General features: G+C 38.3%; 2 protein-coding genes across 2 annotated transcripts; both read right to left on the bottom strand.

Annotated features, from left to right (window-relative positions):
• Positions 1–462: 462 nt before the first annotated feature.
• On the bottom strand, positions 463–4312 carry LOC114470726 (protocadherin beta-16-like). Its single transcript, XM_028459065.1, has 3 exons — positions 1747–4312; positions 642–690; positions 463–479 (listed from the first exon to the last, which is right to left on the bottom strand). Exons 1-3 carry the CDS (start codon positions 4132–4134, stop codon positions 463–465), a joined length of 2454 nt encoding a protein of 817 aa, XP_028314866.1. The 5' UTR covers positions 4135–4312.
• Positions 4313–8392: 4080 nt separating this feature from the next.
• Positions 8393–10930, bottom strand: LOC114470727 (protocadherin beta-16-like). Its single transcript, XM_028459066.1, has 2 exons — positions 8523–10930; positions 8393–8411 (listed from the first exon to the last, which is right to left on the bottom strand). The coding sequence occupies exons 1-2, from the start codon at positions 10928–10930 to the stop codon at positions 8393–8395; spliced, it is 2427 nt and encodes an 808-aa protein (XP_028314867.1).
• Between the last annotated feature and the right edge of the window lie 5449 nt (positions 10931–16379).

The following is a 16379-nucleotide window of genomic DNA, read 5'->3' on the forward strand; positions in this document are numbered from 1 at the left end:
AAATTGAGGTAAAACGAAACTTATTTTCCAAAGTTCAATAATACTTTTGTCATGCAGGGCAGAAGGGCAAGTGCTTGAGCATCACTGGGGTCTATCTGTGCACTTGCCTGAAAAATTGTAATATTTTTGTACTATATTTTAGGTCTTGTCAAGTGCTTTAAAGTTGAAATTCATTGCAGTTTTTATAATAGTAATAATAATAATAATAATAATAATACATGGATTTTATATATTGCTTTTTCATAGACTGTCAAAGCACTTTATTTTGTATCATTCTTTCAATCTTTCACATACAGTGGTGGTAAGCTACAATTTTAGCCACAGCTGCCCTGGGGCAGACTAATGGAAGCTAGGCTGCCATGGTACACCATAAGCCATTCAGACCAACACCAACACTCACTCACACACCACATTGATACCAGACAATTACTTTGGTCGGGATGTAAACCGGAAGCGAGGTTTCTAGTCATGGCGCAGCTCTGTGAAAACAAACACACATGTGCTTTTAATCTTTAAAAAGGCATCTGCTGCTTTCAGTCAGTGAGTTGCTCAAAGCTACAGGACTTTACTGTTGACAAGTTGTGATCATAAATAAGCAACAAACAATGCATCAATTTTCACCAAGCTGTTTCTGACATTACCCGGAGGTGACGTCATGGCGACCAGCCCTATGTGGGTGAAGCGTCTTACCTATAAGGACATGGACTGATACCACTAGAGCAAATGGAACTCTCAGTGGTCTTCCATCCAAGAACTAACCAGTTCTGGCCTTTCTAGCTTCTAAGATCTGACGAGACTGAACAATGACAAAGGTATGGACACAACCTCCCTGTTTTTGCAGGTTTGCAGTCATCTTTTTATTTGAGGATATGGTTTAATAGAATTTAAAAAAAATAACTTTTTTTGAACAAAATTAAGTTTATTTGAATGTATCTTATTATCTATTATAGTTCTCACTGTAATGCTTGATTAGACAGGAAAAGACTCAAATGCAGGACCCAGAGTTTGAGAGTATATTCGAGAAGATGTTTGGCACACACCACACAGGCAAGCAGTCAAAAATCAGACAGAGGCGCAAGGGGAGCAAGCAGAAGCAAAAATTTGAGGAGTCAGAAATATCACTATAGGAACGCTGGATCACTGGTCAGGAAAAGAACAGATCATTTGGCAAATAGAAACTAATAGAGCAGAACTAAATAGACCAACAAATGAATGTGATGAGTGACGGCTGGGAGCACAGGTGAAACTGATGGGGCAGGCTGAACAGAGGGTGAAGCAGCCAGAATGACAAAGAAAACTAGAAACCAAAACAGGAAGTGTCAAATAAAACCAAGAAAACCAAACTGTAAACGTGGATGTTACACTCAAAAATGTATAAATATTTATTATTGACTGTAACAGCTTTAACAATGCTAAAACAGAAACAATACATCGATCTTGGAGCATTGGCTTTATGTTTAATAGCGACTTAGATATAAATAAGGTTAAATGTAACTAAAACAAAGACGTGTTCATTTTTTAGCATGGATTTGCTTTCAGTGTGCAATTAAGTTATTGACCTGTTAGTGTTTTGGGCCCACAACAAAGGTGTTAGGCAGGTCCTTACATGTCGAAAGAGAGCAGCTGTACGACAATAATAATCCTACCAATGGTCATTACAATCATGTTGTTTCAGAAAAACGTCATAGTGTGTCGATATATGAAAAAAGAGTGAGAAAAAAATTATGGAAGAGGAAATAGTCCTACCTCAGGAGAGCTGTCAGCACTTCCAAAAGCATCAGCAAAGTCTGATGGGCTTTTCCTCAGAGTCTGCTCAGCAGGCAGCGTGTTGTCATTGTAAGAACTGACAAACTTAAAGTCACTGGTTCTAGATCCTGTTGTCAGGTAGGCGTCATAATTGTAAGTGCTGCGTAAAGTTCCTGTGCCGTCAACATCTGCGTAATTAGGAGGCAGATAAGCTCCAGGGATGGTAACTGCTCCATCAAACAACAGTCTGGGCTTTCTCCTGCGACAAAACCTCACACCCAGGATGATGATGATGAAGGTCAGGAAGAAGGTGGACACGGACACCAGCGCAATGATCAGATAAGAGGTCAGCTTGGAGTTTTTCTCATCATAAGAAATGTCCTTCAGCTCTGGCACCTCAGCCAAGTTATCAGAAATCAGTAAATACATGGAGCAGGTGGCAGACAGAGAGGGCTGTCCGTTGTCTTTCACTGACACAATGAGCGTCTGTTTCATGCTGTCAGTCTCACTAATGTCCCGCTGTGTCCTGATCTCTCCACTGTGGACACCAATAGTGAACAGTCCCGGATCAGTGGACTTGACTATCTGATAGGACAGCCAGGCATTCTGTCCAGAGTCTGCGTCCACCGCGATCACTTTGGACACCAGAGAGCCTCCGTGTGCAGCTTTGGGGACCAGCTCGGTCATGAAGGAGTTGCCCTCCGGGGCGGGGTACAGTATCTGAGGAGGGTTGTCATTCACATCTGATATGAACACACTGACGCTCACGTTGCTGCTCAGTGGAGGAGAACCGTTGTCTCTGGCCATCAGCTGGACTTTAAAGCTCCTCAGCTGTTCATAATCAAAGGACCTGACAGCGTGGATCACCCCCGTGTCTCCGTTAACAGACACATAGGAGGACACCGGGGCACCGTTCACCTCAGCAGCTAACAGAGAATAAATCACTGTACCGTTTTGTCTCCAGTCAGGGTCTCGAGCAGTGACGGAGCATAAAGTGGAGCCAGCTTTGTTATTCTCACTCACATATGCGCTGTACGACTCCTCCTCAAACACAGGTGGGTTGTCGTTGATGTCAGCTACAGATAAGTGCAGACTTTTAGAGGAGGACAGAGGTGGAGAGCCCTCGTCAGTGGCAGTGATTGTAATGTTGTAATCAGACACTACTTCACGGTCCAGCTGTCCTGTGCTCACCACAGAATAATAGTTTTTAATAGAGGGGACCAATTTAAAAGGGACACCCTGCTGGAGGGAGCAGCGGACCTGTCGGTTCTTCTCAGAGTCTCTGTCCTGCACGTTGATGATGCCCACCTCTGTACCAGGTGACACGTTCTCAGGAATGGGATTGGTCAGAGATTTTACATGGATCACTGGAGCGTTATCATTTACATCAATGATGTCAATAATTAAAGTTGCATAAGAAGGCTGTCCCAGACCATCTTTAGCACTGATCTGCATTTCATATGAAGATTCCTTTTCATAATCAATTTCAGCAGCTACTCTAACTTCTCCAGTTTTCAGGTTTAAAGAGAAAACTTGGTTTTCATCTGCAACATGATTAAATTTATATCTAACTTCACCATTAATCCCTTCGTCTGCATCAGTAGCACTCACTGTGATCACCAGTGTATCTAAAGGAGAGTTTTCAGGCAGACTGGCTTTATAGACAGACTGACTGAACACTGGTGCATTATCATTAGCATCCAGCACAGTGACGTGTATGACTACAGTACCTGATCTCTGAGGAGAGCCGCCATCTAATGCGGTAAGCAAGAGCATCATCTCTTTATTATCCTCTCTGTCTAATTCTTTGTCTAAAACTAACTCACCATATTTCTGTCTTCCTGTTTTTGACTGTATATTTAATTTAAAATGATCATTTTGCTGTAATGAATAGCTCTGAACAGCATTTTCTCCGATGTCTCCGTCGTGCGCTTCATCCAATGGAAATCGTGCGCCTTTGACTGCTAATTCACTGATTTCAAATCTAATCATTTCTGCTGTAAATTGTGGTGAATTATCATTAATATCCTGAACGCGGATATTTATTCGATGCAGCTCTAAAGGATTTTCCAGCACGAGCTCCTGTTTAACGACACACGACGCCTTCTTGGCACAAAGCCCCTCTCTGTCCATCCTTTCTTGTACCAGCAGGTCTCCTGTATTCAGGTTTAAACCGCAGTATTTCACACCGTTATCCTCCGTGTCGATACGAGCCTTACGAGCAGACAGTCTGTCCAAATCCAGTCCCAGATCTTTAGCGATATTTCCGATCACAGATCCACGTTTCATCTCCTCCGGGATGGAGTAGCTCACGTCTCCGTTTGTGAGGCGCACGGCCAGGAAAACAAAAGCGAGGCCGCACTGCACCGTCACAGGGAACAGCCTCATGTTTGGAACAGATTCAGCTCAGACAGATGTGTAAAATTCAGAAAAGGAAGGAATATTAACTCCAAAATGCAGCGTGATGTGAGTCTCTTTGTTAAATCCACAGAGCAGCAGAGCGCTGTGTGTGCAGTCAGACTGAAGGGTGGAGAGCGGACACGTCTGTTTATTCTGTGGAGCCATGGTGACACCACCTGTACGTTTGGAGATATAACAACTGTAAAGTTTTATCAAAATAATTCAAAAAGTATTTATTAAAAACTTTCTACCCATTGCATTATGTGTCTTTCAAAATGTATTTCTAATTATGACATTCACTAAAGCAGTGTTTTTTTTTTTTTTACTTTTTTACCTGCACCTCCTGAGATTTTTGGTGAAATTATGGTGCCTATATCTTTATAACATTACCCTCTGTTTTTTTAAATTATTATTATTATTATTATTATTATTATTATTATTATTATTATTATTATTATTATGTAATTTAAGTTTGTATTGACTTTCAAAACATTTATGAAACAGGAACAAAAAAAACAACAACAAAACATTAGCATAGAGGCTGATGCACCCACCCCTTATCCCTCAAATAACCGCATATAAAAGGTTATAGTAAAAATATCCATTAAAATAAATATCTGCAATTAGTTGGGACGTGGAATGTGGGAAATTCAAAATACAAAACAATATCATTAAGCAACACAGAGGATTTACATGACATCATCAGCTTTAATAGAGTCCCAAAAGGAATCCCAATCAGTGTCTCTGTCCCATAGACTGTAAAAAGAACTTGTTAAACTTGACCTCATACGACGCTGTGTACGCCATTGATTTTAACCTCTGTACTTTCTAATATCCAGTGTAAGTGTCTGCAGGCTCTCCATATCAGTCATTTCAGTAAAGAGGCTTTAAAGGGAAGAGTTTTATATGGGCCTGTCCAGAGAAATCTAAGCACTTTTTAAAGAAACGAAATTGACTTTTCAACAACCATTTTGCCCTTCAGCACCTCTGCATGTAGATAGGTGAATATTAGTCCTATTTCGTTTGGTGTAAAAAAAAAAAAAAAATCAGTTTTACCTAATAATTTGTGTTTTCACTGTAAGTAAAATTGTCTCTCAGGTTGAACATATACACTTGGTCCTTGGGCATTAATGTGACACCCCTGATACAGAGCACAGATATAAACCATGTCTTTATGCACCTGTACACAAAAAAAAAAAAAAAAAAACACGCATCCTAGAATTCTAAACTCAACTGGATGATCACCTGATTTGGTGTATTTAAGCAAAAGCAGTTAGGGTCAAAAAGTATGAACACATACCGGTATATATTAAACTATAAACTAATGTCCACAAAATACATTCTGCCTTGCCCTGGCCTATAGGGTAATGGGATCTTTGCCAGGTATATAATTATAGAAAATATGGAATTATGAAAAGCAAAATAAAAATCCCAAGCACACTAAATTAAAATAAAAACAGTCATCATTTCAAGAATGTATATTCAAAAATGACCAAAAACATGCAGGGAAAACAGAAATCATCACATATTTCAAGCATTGAAACTCGTTGCAGTTTGATTTGTAATAAATTACAATCTGCTGTACTGAAACTTCTGTGAAGCGGCAAGGGTTCATGATTAAGCATAGTGTAAAATGTCATAAATGTAAACTGCAGAGGAATAAAGGTTTAAACAGGACTCATTAACTCTACAAAAAGAGTATAAAACATATTGTAGTCATACAGGTAAACAATTTCATATGGTTATACTAAAAAACCGAACCTCGGAAACGGGAAGGCCAGATTAGAGTTTGCCAAACAACATCTTAAAAAGCTTTTACAGTTGTGGAACAACATTCTATGGACAGTATGAGACAAAGATCACCTTGGCTTAGAGTGATGAGAAGAGAAGAGTATGGAGAAGGAAAGGAGCTGCTCATGATCCAAAATATACCACCTTATCAGTGAAGCATGGAGGTGGTAGTGTCATGGCGTGGGCATGTATGGTGGCCAATGCAACTGGTTCCCTTGTATTTATTGATGATGTGACTGCTGACAAAAGCAGCAGGATTAATTCTGACATGTTTCGGGCAATTTTATCTGCTCATATTCAGCCAGATGCTTCAGAACTCATTGGACTCAGTGCAGATGCAATTACCCCAAGCATACTGCCAAAGCAAACAAAGATTTTTTTTAAGGCAAAGAAGTGGAATATTACGCAATGGACCAGACAATCACCTGACCTGAATCCAATTGAACATGCATTTCACTTGCTGAAGACAAATCCGAAATGAAAATGCCCCAAAAACAAGCAGGAACTGAAAACAGTCACAGTAGAGGCCTGGCTTAGCATCAGCAGGGATGAAACCCAGTGTCTGGTAATGGCTATAAGCCTTCGAAACTTCAGGCTGTAATTGACTGCAAAGGATTTCCAACCAAGTATTAAAAAGTGAAAGTTTGATTTATGATTGTAAATTTGTCGCATTACTTTTGGTCCCTTAAGAAGTAGGAGGCACATATAAAAACTTTTATAATTCATACACTGTTCACCCGATTTGAATGTAAATATTTTCAAATTAAAGCTGAAAGTCTGTAGTTTAAAGCACTTGATGTCCCAATATTTATGGACCTGACTGTGCTCAATATTTTATTCCACTGCATAAAAGACATTAACCAATACCTGTCTCATCTTGAGAGGCTTAAGTGAGTGCTGCAAAGGCAACAAAAAGTCAAGCTATAAATGATGTGGTTGGAACATGTTTTTTAAAAATTACATGAAAAGTCATTGAAACAAAAAACAACTTATCATATTTTTATATCAAATAAAACTAGTTTATAAAAAATGACTAAATAAAATAATCATCAGAAATCAATGAGTTATTACATCCAAAAAACCGGAACAAACTAAAAAAAATAATCCTTTCAAGAATGCTAAGAACCATAATCTATTTAAGTGTAATTGTTCTTACAATATCTATTTACCAGAAAATCTGGATTTACATTTTTTGCACTATCAAGTATAACAGTCAAGAGGAATCGGTCCGTCTGTACAAATGAGGTAATGCTAAATAAGGAAATTAATTAATTAATAAGATAAAAGAGAATTATGACAACAAGCAATTGGTATTATTTGGTAATATCAATAGCAAACAATTTCTCCAACAACAAATAACTGACACAATCTCAATAAAACAATGCTTTAAAAGTAAATTAAAGTTAAAAAAAAGTTCTAAAGCTGAACACCAATTACTCTTAGAAATAACTGTTGCATTTTTAAAAAGCAAAGAAAACTACAGCCAATGTACTCTGCAGAAAAAAAGCTGAAGGTTTTTAACTCCAACGACAATAATCAAATAACCATCATACAAGTATTAGTTTTTTGGGGGGTTTTTTAAACTGAAAAGTAATTTTTGTTTTGTTGAAGTATCTTTATTTATTTACCAATTCTCACTGTTACTGAAATTAATGATTCAAAAATATATTTAAAAACTATGATGCAAACCTTGCAACAACTGAACACTATGTAGGCTTTCATACCTCAGAAGAGCTGTCAGCAATTCCAAAAATTGGATATTAGTCTTTGCTATTTAATATGTATTAATTAGGAAGTATTGCATATAACAAACTTTCAATAAATTAGATTAAATTATCTTGATGTTGAAAGGAAAGCTATTGTGACAGGGGATTTCCCTCTGAAACAATCCAGCTGAATCTAAACATAGCTTTTGGGACAATAACATATTTATTTTTCCTGTAACTTTCTTTTTCCTGTCAAACAGTAAGACATTCACACAGGAACCTTTTGTTTCAAAATACCATATACTTTCCTTTGTAGAATAACAAAAAAAATGCCTGTATTAGGAAAAAAAACCACAAAAGAAACAAACTGTAGTTTCACCAAGGTAAAAGATTCATTGGTAATCAATTAGTAGAAGGCTTCCCAACAATATACCATGACCACAACGCCTTTGTAGGAAAAACATCTGAAATCATTGAATAAGTGCAATTGGAAAAAGGTTTGGATATGCTGGTTTTGAATTTAGCCTCAATATGATAATATTGTTATTTGAAAGTAAACATAACAATGTGCAATTATTTGGTGATCTTTCAGGTCTTTATGATTTTTCTGGTAAAGCACAAGTTATCATAACAGTTATCAAGCAGAATTGGCTTGTGAGAGTCAAGCATTCAAAGCTACTTTATAAGTCTCCTCTTTGTGCTGTTGTAAAGCATAATTTGCACTGTTATTCACCCACTTTTAGGGAATGTCAGCTCTGCATGGATAAACTGTGCAAAAACAAGATAGTTTTACCCTGTTGTGACAAAAATATGTATAATGGACATGGTGCCAATATAGATTAATTAAAATATATATATATAAATATACACATTGGTAACCAAATTAGTAATAGTCCTACCTCAGGAGAGCTGTCAGCACTTCCAAAAGCATCAGCAAAGTCTGATGGGCTTTTCCTCAGAGTCTGCTCAGCAGGCAGCGTGTTGTCATTGTAAGAACTGACAAACTTAAAGTCACTGGTTCTAGATCCTGTTGTCAGGTAGGCGTCATAATTGTAAGTGCTACGTAAAGTTCCTGTGCCGTCAACATCTGCGTAATTAGGAGGCAGATAAGCTCCAGGGATGGTAACTGCTCCATCAAACAACAGTCTGGGCTTTCTCCTGCGACAAAACCTCACACCCAGGATGATGATGATGAAGGTCAGGAAGAAGGTGGACACGGACACCAGCGCAATGATCAGATAAGAGGTCAGCTTGGAGTTTTTCTCATCATAAGAAATGTCCTTCAGCTCTGGCACCTCAGCCAAGTTATCAGAAATCAGTAAATACATGGAGCAGGTGGCAGACAGAGAGGGCTGTCCGTTGTCTTTCACTGACACAATGAGCGTCTGTTTCATGCTGTCAGTCTCACTAATGTCCCGCTGTGTCCTGATCTCTCCACTGTGGACACCAATAGTGAACAGTCCCGGATCAGTGGACTTGACTATCTGATAGGACAGCCAGGCGTTCTGTCCAGAGTCTGCGTCCACCGCGATCACTTTGGACACCAGAGAGCCTCCGTGTGCAGCTTTGGGGACCAGCTCGGTCATGAAGGAGTTGCCCTCCGGGGCGGGGTACAGTATCTGAGGAGGGTTGTCATTCACATCTGATATGAACACACTGACGCTCACGTTGCTGCTCAGTGGAGGAGAACCGTTGTCTCTGGCCATCAGCTGGACTTTAAAGCTCCTCAGCTGTTCATAATCAAAGGACCTGACAGCGTGGATCACCCCCGTGTCTCCGTTAACAGACACATAGGAGGACACCGGGGCACCGTTCACCTCAGCAGCTAACAGAGAATAAATCACTGTACCGTTTTGTCTCCAGTCAGGGTCTCGAGCAGTGACGGAGCATAAAGTGGAGCCAGCTTTGTTATTCTCACTCACATATGCGCTGTACGACTCCTCCTCAAACACAGGTGGGTTGTCGTTGATGTCAGCTACAGATAAGTGCAGACTTTTAGAGGAGGACAGAGGTGGAGAGCCCTCGTCAGTGGCAGTGATTGTAATGTTGTAATCAGACACTACTTCACGGTCCAGCTGTCCTGTGCTCACCACAGAATAATAGTTTTTAATAGAGGGGACCAATTTAAAAGGGACACCCTGCTGGAGGGAGCAGCGGACCTGTCGGTTCTTCTCAGAGTCTCTGTCCTGCACGTTGATGATGCCCACCTCTGTACCAGGTGACACGTTCTCAGGAATGGGATTGGTCAGAGATTTTACATGGATCACTGGAGCGTTATCATTTACATCAGTGATGTCAATAATTAAAGTTACATAAGAAGACAGTCCCAGACCATCTTTACCACTGATCTGCATTTCATATGAAGATTCCTTTTCATAATCAATTGCTGCAGCTACTCTAACTTCTCCAGTTTTAGAGTTTAAAGAGAAAACTTGGTTTTCATCTGCAACATGATTAAATTCATATGCAACTTCTCCATTAATTCCTTCATCTGCATCAGTAGCACTCACTGTGATCACCAGTGTATCTAAAGGAGAGTTTTCAGGCAGACTGGCTTTATAGACAGACTGACTGAACACTGGTGCATTATCATTAGCATCAAGCACAGTGACGTGTATGACTACAGTACCTGATCTCTGAGGAGAGCCGCCATCTAATGCGGTAAGCAAGAGCATCATCTCTTTTTTATCCTCTCTGTCTAATTCTTTGTCCAAAACTAATTCACAGTATTTCTGTCTTCCTGCTTTTGAATTTACATTTAATTTAAAATGATCATTTTGCTGTAATGAATAGCTCTGAACAGCATTTTCTCCGATGTCTCCGTCGTGCGCTTCATCCAAAGGAAACCGTTCTCCTTTGTCTGCTGATTCACTCATTTCAAATTTAATTGTTTCTTTTTTAAATTGTGGTGAATTATCATTAATATCCTGAACGCGGATATTTATTCGATGCAGCTCTAAAGGATTTTCCAGCACGAGCTCCTGTTTAACGACACACGACGCCTTCTTGGCACAAAGCCCCTCTCTGTCCATCCTTTCTTGTACCAGCAGGTCTCCTGTATTCAGGTTTAAACCGCAGTATTTCACACCGTTATCCTCCGTGTCGATACGAGCCTTACGAGCAGACAGTCTGTCCAAATCCAGTCCCAGATCTTTAGCGATATTTCCGATCACAGATCCACGTTTCATCTCCTCCGGGATGGAGTAGCTCACGTCTCCATTTGTGAGGCGCACGGCCAGGAAAACAAAAGCGAGGCCGCACTGCACCGTCACAGGGAACAGCCTCATGTTTGGAACAGATTCAGCTCAGACAGATGTGTAAAATTCAGAAAAGCAAGTAAAATACGAAGGAATAATAACTCCAAAATGCAGCGTGATGTGAGTCTCTTTGTTAAATCCACAGAGCAGCAGAGCGCTGTGTGTGCAGTCAGACTGAAGGGTGGAGAGCGGACACGTCTGTTTATTCTGTGGAGCCATGGTGACACCACCTGTACGTTTGGAGATATAACAACTGTAATAATTTAAAAAGTTTTATTTAAAGCAGAGACGTGTTTAATAGAAAGATTCATGAATGTGATTTTATTTTTTATTTATATCTATTCTCACTCCACTGTTTATATTTTCTTTTTTTTTTTGTCTCCTTCTCACTGTTAAATAAAATAATGGTAAATAAAGGTGTACTAACTACAACGACACTAACCCCACCCCAAAATAAAAAAAAAAAAAAAAAAAAAAAAAAAAAAAAAAAAAAAAAAATTAAATAAATAAATAAATAAATAAATAAAAAGCACAGTTTCTGTACAATGTCATACTCACAGCAGGGGGCAAAAAGTGGCACGTTTCTCACTGTTTACAAGCGGACTGACTAAGAAAATAACAAGGAGTTGATGTGCAGTTAACTGTACAAACCGGCAACATGATGGATGTTACTGTATAATATCCGAGGAGATCACATCGCTTTGTCGGTAGGATAAGATTTTTCTGAAGGCCATTTTTATTATGCTTTTTAAATTAAATTGTATTGTATTTATCTGCTGATGAAATTGTGCAATGTTCCCCTTGTGGAACTAATAAATGTTATCTTTATCTTTATCTTTATCTTTAAAAGGGCTTTTAGTCACATCTTGTCTGTTCCAGTCTATATTGTGCATTGCCCTCCCATTTTTCAATAGCAGTTTAGCACTTCTCCTGTTGGTCTGCTGATGTCAGGTCCCTATAAGTTGATGTCTATAATTGTCAGAGGCTCAATAGTTCTGATTCATATTCTGATGCTGTGTCTGAATCTGCAGCTTTGATGATTGTTGATGGACGAGTTTTTGAGTGTTTGGAATTATTCCATTGTAATAAGTGAAGGAGGAAATGTAGATATAAGAGGTTATCACATGGGAGGAAGTCATTTTAAAATAACACTTACTATTGTGTTGTAATATTAGCAGTGCAGGAAAAATGTTTTAATTAATTGGTCTATTATCAGTAAATACAACTATAAATAATAGCCTTGCATCTCTCTCCTGAAGGTTCAGTCGACTGCAGACAGTTATGTATAATAGTTCACGTTATCAGATCATCACATCATGTATACTACCATATTCTGGGGTGTTGATGTGTGATGGACTGAATAAACTCTGTCAGGTGTCACTTTGGTCACCTGGAATTGATGTTTTTCTGCTTTTGTGCAGCTCAAACGTTTTTCAGGACATGTTGTGATATAGATTTAGTTGGGACGTGAAGGCAACCTCCTCGGTGCGTATCCGCACTCTGACAGTTCAACATGACACATGATTCTGCAGCATGACTGCAGCAAGAAGTGAGACTGGTGTGATGGATGTATTAGTGAAAATAAGTGAAATTGAGTTAAAATTATCTACTGTCTGAGACTTACCCTGCCATGTTGCCTAATTCCCTGAGCTTGCATCTTTAGTCCCTGTTTCTGGCTGGGCAGGACAACTGCCTTCAAAGCTCAAAACCCTGAACTTGTGTAAACTTTTAGTATTTTACAATTACAACATATATAAATGTGCAAGTCTTAAGATTTATTTGTATTTTGATTTTGTGACAAGAAACCGTCTATAACTCAGTATGTTTTAAACACTGCAAACACTCCACTCCTTTCTCAACTGTCCCAATGTTAAAATGTTACAGAAACTTAATGTAAACAAGCTTTAATCTAGAAAAAACTCCATCAATTTTGTTATGCTTAATTATACGACAAAAAAATAAACAAATGATAATTTCAGCTCCACCGACAATGATTTAAATGTTCTAAAGGTAGTCGTAGTCTGCAATATGATAAAAGCAGAAAGGGCCATGAGTAACCAACAGAATAATGTATTTGTTTTGCAAAAAAGTAGTTGTATCTGTTAATAAATACTGTAAGATGTCCTTCCTATTTTGTTTACCCTAAAAGCCATAATAACACGAAAAAAACTGGCAAATCCCCCAGTAAACTTTGTAAAAAAGCATAATAACAAATTCAAAATGTAAATGATTTTTTTCTTCTTTAAAAATACACAGTTCAAAGATCAAATATTATTACTCAATGCGGTCGCTGCCAAGAAATGATTTTCACTTTCACTATGAAGTCTAAAATTATGCTGTAAATATACAGCAAATATCCCCCAAAAAATATGGTAAATGATAAATAATTATTGGTGTAAAGTAATAAAACAAAAGGCAGAGTGAGTTTTTAATCTAAACAGGGAAACTTAGCTAAAAATTTCATAAAACCAAGAAACAAGTTTCTAAGTAGCAACACACACTTACAAAATGTCCAGGACAAATGTATTAGTGGCACAAGGTATCAAAATATCTAGTAATCTAAAAAACACATTATTATTATTATTATTATTATTATTATTAAAGCCTCAAGCGGCGTTGTAGGGTCCGGAGAAATGGCCGGGGTCGGTAACCCAAAGTTGCATATCCCAATGTTGGGGTTTCAGGTTTGGCCTAAGCAAATTTGATGCAAAATGGTGGAAAAACGTTGAGATGTGGCATTTTAAATGCTTTAGGATTAGCATTAGCCTGGCATTATAGTTAACATAGAAGTAGCATGAACCTAGCATTAATGTTAGCCTAGCAGTAGCATTGGGTAAACATTAACATTAGCCAAGCATTAATGATAACCTGGCATTATCATTAGCCTAGCAGTAGAATCAACCTCGCAATAGCATTAACCTAGCAATTACATTACCCTAACATTAACATTAACCTAGCCTTAGCATTGAACTAACATTAGCATTAAGCGAGTGATAACAATACTTGCAATAGCATTGGCCATTCAATAGCATTAACCTAGCATTAACATTAGCTAGCTTAACATTATCATGAACCTAGCATTAATGTTAATCTAGCATTAGCATTAACCTCGCAATGGCATTAATGTAGCAATAACCTAGCATTAGCCTAGCAATAGCAATGATATTGCAGTAGAACACAAAAAAACAGTATCACCAGTAAAACAAATTAGAAGACCTGTTTACACAGTAATATTAGTTTAAAACCCAGTATAAAGAGAAAACCAGTTAAAAATCACTCTCAATGAGTTTGATGCAAATCCATTGAAAAAGACATCATTTAGAATGTGATGTTGAGGAAATGGCGAAGGATTTTCCGGTGATGTCATAAGCCCCTCCCACTGGGCACAGCTTGTTTCTTTTTTATCAGCAACCTGCTCCCATCTAGGTTTATCCAAAAGTATTTTAAAGTCAACACAGCACATAACTGTCTGCTTGAGCTGTCAGCGTCAGATCACTAGCAGAATAAATCAGAGCCGGGCAGGGGGCGGGGCAAATGACCGGGCCCTTGAAACCCAAATAATAAAGCTCATGATAACATCATTTTACAACATATACATGCCAGCAACAGCGGGGCTTACAAGCTTCAGCGCCACAGAGAGTGACTATGTCATTTTGAAGTCCATCAAACAAACATGAAGTATGACAAAACAAGAAAACAGCAAAGACATTAGGATGGTCACTAACACAAATTCAAAACATCTCAGCACCATGGATAGCGACCACTTTATTTTGACACCCACTTTAACCATTTCAACTCAGAGCCTTTATCAGTAGCTATAAAGTTTAGTAAAACTGGCACAGCGGCCCACATGCTCACAAACACTATTTCAATATGAAGTACTATAGACCTACTCACCACTATTTAAAGGGCATACGACAAGCCTTGCGCAACGTGAACTCATCCACAATGCTCTGTATGTCCATTTTCTTTGCTTTGTCATTCTCTATGGACAACATGACAAGTCCACTCAGTCTCTCACTTTTTACGAAACCTTTAATTATTGCTCGGTCAACCGTTCAAATGAAACCTTTGGGTATTATAAGTGGAAATAAAAAGAAAAAAAAAACAAAACAATATTAGCAGTATGAGAAAACAAATATTTATCAGCCTTACCAGTCTCACAGCAAAATGTGTAATAGCAACGTTTGTCAACAAGCAGTATTGTAAGTAGTTTACGTATGATGCTCTTAGAACAGAAGATGTTTACAATTTTTTTTTGCCCTGTCTTTTCAATGGGCTGACGACAGATCACATGACTGCTGACTCCGCATAGAAAAAATGGCAGACATCTCATACATTTTTGTGGCAAATTAATTACTTAATTCAAGATAGATCGTGGCTTTAGAATTGATTTGAGGACATTTCCAGTGAAAAATGTACCCTTAACTTTCATTGTATAAATTTGGTTTATGTGAACCATAACGGACATTCTTTTGTGGTTGTTATGACAACCTATGGAAGCCAAAAAACGGCACCCCAAAAACATCCATTCATGAACCGAGTGGATATTGTAATTATTTTGTTAAAACCTTTTCTGTTTTTATCTCCTAACCATGATTGTGGGACACATGGGAAATCCGTATTCTCCAGGGCTGATCAGGCATGGTTCTCCTCTGCAGATCTCACGCTCCATAAAGGTGGAACCGTGCAGAAACAACAGGCTGTTTTGGTGTTGGAGAGCTGTACTTTATTAACTAACTGCACTGTAAACATAAACCTCGCTACCGGTCATGTTCGTCATGTCGCACTGTACTCAGGACTTAACAGGCAGACACACAGACATCTGCTCCACTGACTTTTTTTTATTATTATCAAAACGTTTATTTACATTCCGTCCCATTTTAATATCTTCCTACACTTAGTTTCTACGACTGTGTGATCAAAGTTCAGAAATACGAAATACTACATGTCTTTTTTAATTTCTTTATTTCAAACTACACATTGTTTGCCCAGTGTTTTCAATGGGAAAACAACAATATAAACAGTTTTTCTTCTTCTTCTTCTTCTTCTTCAAAAAAAAAAACATGTCATGCCTTTACTTAAAAACGACAACTATTTTTTTCCCCCTTTTAAAATAAACAGTATTTTAAAAATTATAAACGTTTCCGAGATGAAAGTCAGTATTCTCACAGCTGGGATGGAGAAAAACAAAGGTTTGCTTTTCGGTAGTATGAAAACTGGAGTTAAAGAAGCTCATTTAAACGCTCTGTGGAAGAGAATAACGTAGGAAGAGAACAGCGTTTCCGTATTGGAATGGATTCAGGCTGAGGTGTAAATCAAATTTGCAATAATTAACTTCATAACCAATGCCTAATGATGCTTTAATGAATGGAAATGTACTCGCCCAGAGCCTAAAACCATAAATCCTTACTATTTGATCAAGACAAATCTTCACATTTTGGCAGTGACGTGCAGTCAGGGTAGGCAAGGTAGGCAG

Source organism: Gouania willdenowi, chromosome 10 (assembly GCF_900634775.1).
Source record: "Gouania willdenowi chromosome 10, fGouWil2.1, whole genome shotgun sequence".
In the NCBI taxonomy this organism is placed as follows: domain Eukaryota; kingdom Metazoa; phylum Chordata; class Actinopteri; order Blenniiformes; family Gobiesocidae; genus Gouania; species Gouania willdenowi.

Coding starts and splice junctions, on each gene's coding strand:
- LOC114470726 (XM_028459065.1), bottom strand. CDS start 4,134: ATGAGGCTGTTCCCTGTGACGGTGCAGTGCGGCCTCGCTTTTGTTTTC. Junction 691..1,746: donor GTGCTGACAGCTCTCCTGAG/GTAGGACTATTT, acceptor ATGTCCTTATAG/GTAAGACGCTTCACCCACAT.
- LOC114470727 (XM_028459066.1), bottom strand. CDS start 10,930: ATGAGGCTGTTCCCTGTGACGGTGCAGTGCGGCCTCGCTTTTGTTTTC.